Consider the following 2,806-nt stretch of genomic DNA (forward strand, 5'->3'; position numbering starts at 1 on the left):
TTCAACGAAGCGAATAGACAAATAATGTTTGTGATTGCTTCATCTAGGAATTGATACGTTGGGCGTTAGGTGTTTTATATGAATTTATCTTTTATTAATAAATAAATAGGATAATTATATTTCTTTCACTTAAATATTACAATACAATATTGTTGCCAGAAGTAACAAAAAAAATGTAGAAATAAGAAAAAATTTAATACCCACTTTTTACATTTATAAAAATGTAAAATCTTCTATCAAAACTATTTTAGCTATTGAAATGTTTTGTCCTTTTGTTTCGAGCTTATTTATGTATAGGTATATATGACCTTGATATTACCTGTTTTTACAGGAGTTCAATAGAATATCCATTGATAATATTATAAAGAGGAACGATTTTTATGTTTTGAAACTCAAAAATAACTGGATAGATCTCAAAAAATTTTTCAGCATTACAATGCTACATTATCACCGAAAAACAAGGCAAAAACTTTATTAGGGATCCGTACTAAAACTACAATAAAAGAAATTTAGTCGAGCGGCTGTAATAACAAATTTTAAGTAATCAAGTTTAAAGTATTCACTTTCAAGTTGATTTCTCACTTTTTTATTATAAAGTAGGTAGGCATACGATGTGTAGGTAGTACATAGTAAAATGTTTTACTAATACTATTTTAGCTTAGGAACCATACGATTTAATCATTTATTATACTAAGGCAAATAGGTTCACTCATGTTTTTCTTTATATTTAACTTCTTAATACCTGTTTAAAACCTTGTGTTAGTTAAGTATCATTAAATAAGTCACTAGACGTATTAGTGTGAGTGTGCGAACAAAAGATTTCAACGAGTTCAGTTACTAGCAACAAAATTGCATAGTTAAGTAACCAATTTATAGTTCTAGTTCCTTTACACCTAGATGAATAGGTATTTAAATATTATATTTAAGAATAAAAATACGTGATAATAAGAAAAAAGTGTATCAAATAAAACATTCTAGGCATAAGTTATATTTTCTATTTATTCGGAGATTCTTAGAGACTTGTAATATTTAATTGTTATCCAATAATATTTTCTATTAAATAAACAACAATATGTGTAGATTTACATGTTACTGATAACAACAAAGAGTACCTTCAAGTTATATACAAATAAAACTAAGAGTATCTACAGGCGATTGGTCGTTTTCAGACTTGTAATTATTATAATAGCTTCATTAATTATATTGTATCATTTCTAAATACAGTTTAGTATATTAATATCACTTTTACAACTCATTTACAATTATTTACAAAATATAGACATCAGTTGGAAATAAAAATAGAGACAGAAATGGAGATCAGCAAAAAAGGAACGAATGAAAAAAGCGCGGAGATAAAATAAATCATTGTCCGGACGCAGAATTATTTATAATAGGTAAGTTAGATATAGATAAATAATATTCTAGTATTAAAAAAAAAGAAAAAACAGAAAGTATACCACATGGCAAAACACATCCGTCGGCATATTTACATATCTGAGTATTCACAATATCGTATAGCACTATTTTTATTCACAGTCTAGGTATCCGGGGGATGTTGTTGGTCTGTGGGGCTGGAAGGGGCGGGCGTCGCCGGTGTGGACTGCCGACGCAGTTGCTGCAGCAGCGCTGGGTCCAGCGCAGGCCACCATCCGCCGAGCAGCGGGTACTGAGCCGCGGGCGTCACCGGCACCCGGGTCTCTTCGTCCGTCGCACGGTCCTCTTGATCACTTGCAACCACATCTATATCCTCTTCTGGTTCCTCCTCGCAGCTACTATCCCGCCTTTGTAGTTTAACTGGCACATCGTCCGGAGCAAGAAGTGATGCGACGTCGAATTGCCTCTTCCTCGCCTGTCCACTGCTAGGAAGCCTGCCTGTGCCCCAGAAAGGTAAGGGCAACGCAGTAGGTGGTGGCGATTGTGGCGGTGGTGACGGAGAATCTTCACCGTCATCATCCACCGCTAACCCCATGTGTTTCCTCACTTTCCTTTGAGCCTTACGTCTTCTGAAGTCTCCTTTCCTAAAGTCTTCAATATTTGCTGGATGTATTGCCCAGTAATGTCCTTTTCCGTTAGCCGATCTGCCAGCTTTTACGAAACAGTCGTTTAGGGATAGATTATGTCGTATCGAATTTCTCCATCCGGGACCACGGCTACGGAAATACGGGTAATTATCCAGGATATGTTGATAAATATCAGATAACACTAGTTTTCGTTCCGGCGAGCTTAGAATTGCCATAGCGATGAGACCTATATAACTGTGCTGGGGCTTCGGTTCTTCTGGCTGCATCACTCGCTGTTGCAGTAGCGACATGGAGAGTGCGAGTCGCGGTCCGTAAGGCGCGTAACATGGTGCAACGGTTGGTGGGTAGAGGCGAAGTCTCTCAGCGACGGCGTAATTGTAAAGTTGCAGACGGTAGTGGTCGATTGCAGCCGCGGCGACGGTCGGCGCGTCCTTCCCGAGAGGCCAGGGTCCACCCTCGGCTCCACTACACATGTTGACTAGTGGAGAGCGTGGCATGGAGTGCGCTCGGCGGCCGGCTCGGCCCGCGGCGTGGCGGGCGCTCCGAGGGCGGGGGCCTGCGCTCGCTGTAGCCAATCGTGACGGAGTCGCTCCTTGTATACATGTTTTTGTTTGGCGACGCCCCACTCCAGCGGCTTTGCAACTCCATGCGCCCTGCCTTGAGGCTACGGATACAGATAGCAAAAATGCTTAAATTTTTAAGATGTTGTTATAAATTACACCTATAACTTTTGACTTTGTTTACAAGAATCAGCCAGTTAATTACTATAGCCATCACAACAATCT

The 2,806-nt window shown here is 39.0% G+C and overlaps 1 protein-coding gene across 1 annotated transcript; it reads right to left on the reverse strand.

Annotated features, from left to right (window-relative positions):
* Nucleotides 1-1,317: 1,317 nt before the first annotated feature.
* On the reverse strand, nt 1,318-2,506 carry LOC131854451 (forkhead box protein C1). The gene has a single exon (XM_059205566.1). It carries the CDS (start codon nt 2,492-2,494, stop codon nt 1,538-1,540), a length of 957 nt encoding a protein of 318 aa, XP_059061549.1. The 5' UTR covers nt 2,495-2,506; the 3' UTR covers nt 1,318-1,537.
* Between the last annotated feature and the right edge of the window lie 300 nt (nt 2,507-2,806).

Source organism: Achroia grisella, unplaced genomic scaffold (genome assembly GCF_030625045.1).
Source record: "Achroia grisella isolate CSIRO2021 unplaced genomic scaffold, CSIRO_AGI_Agris_v1 utg1186, whole genome shotgun sequence".
Lineage (NCBI taxonomy): Eukaryota > Metazoa > Arthropoda > Insecta > Lepidoptera > Pyralidae > Achroia > Achroia grisella.

Coding starts and splice junctions, on each gene's coding strand:
- LOC131854451 (XM_059205566.1), bottom strand. CDS start 2,494: ATGTGTAGTGGAGCCGAGGGTGGACCCTGGCCTCTCGGGAAGGACGCG.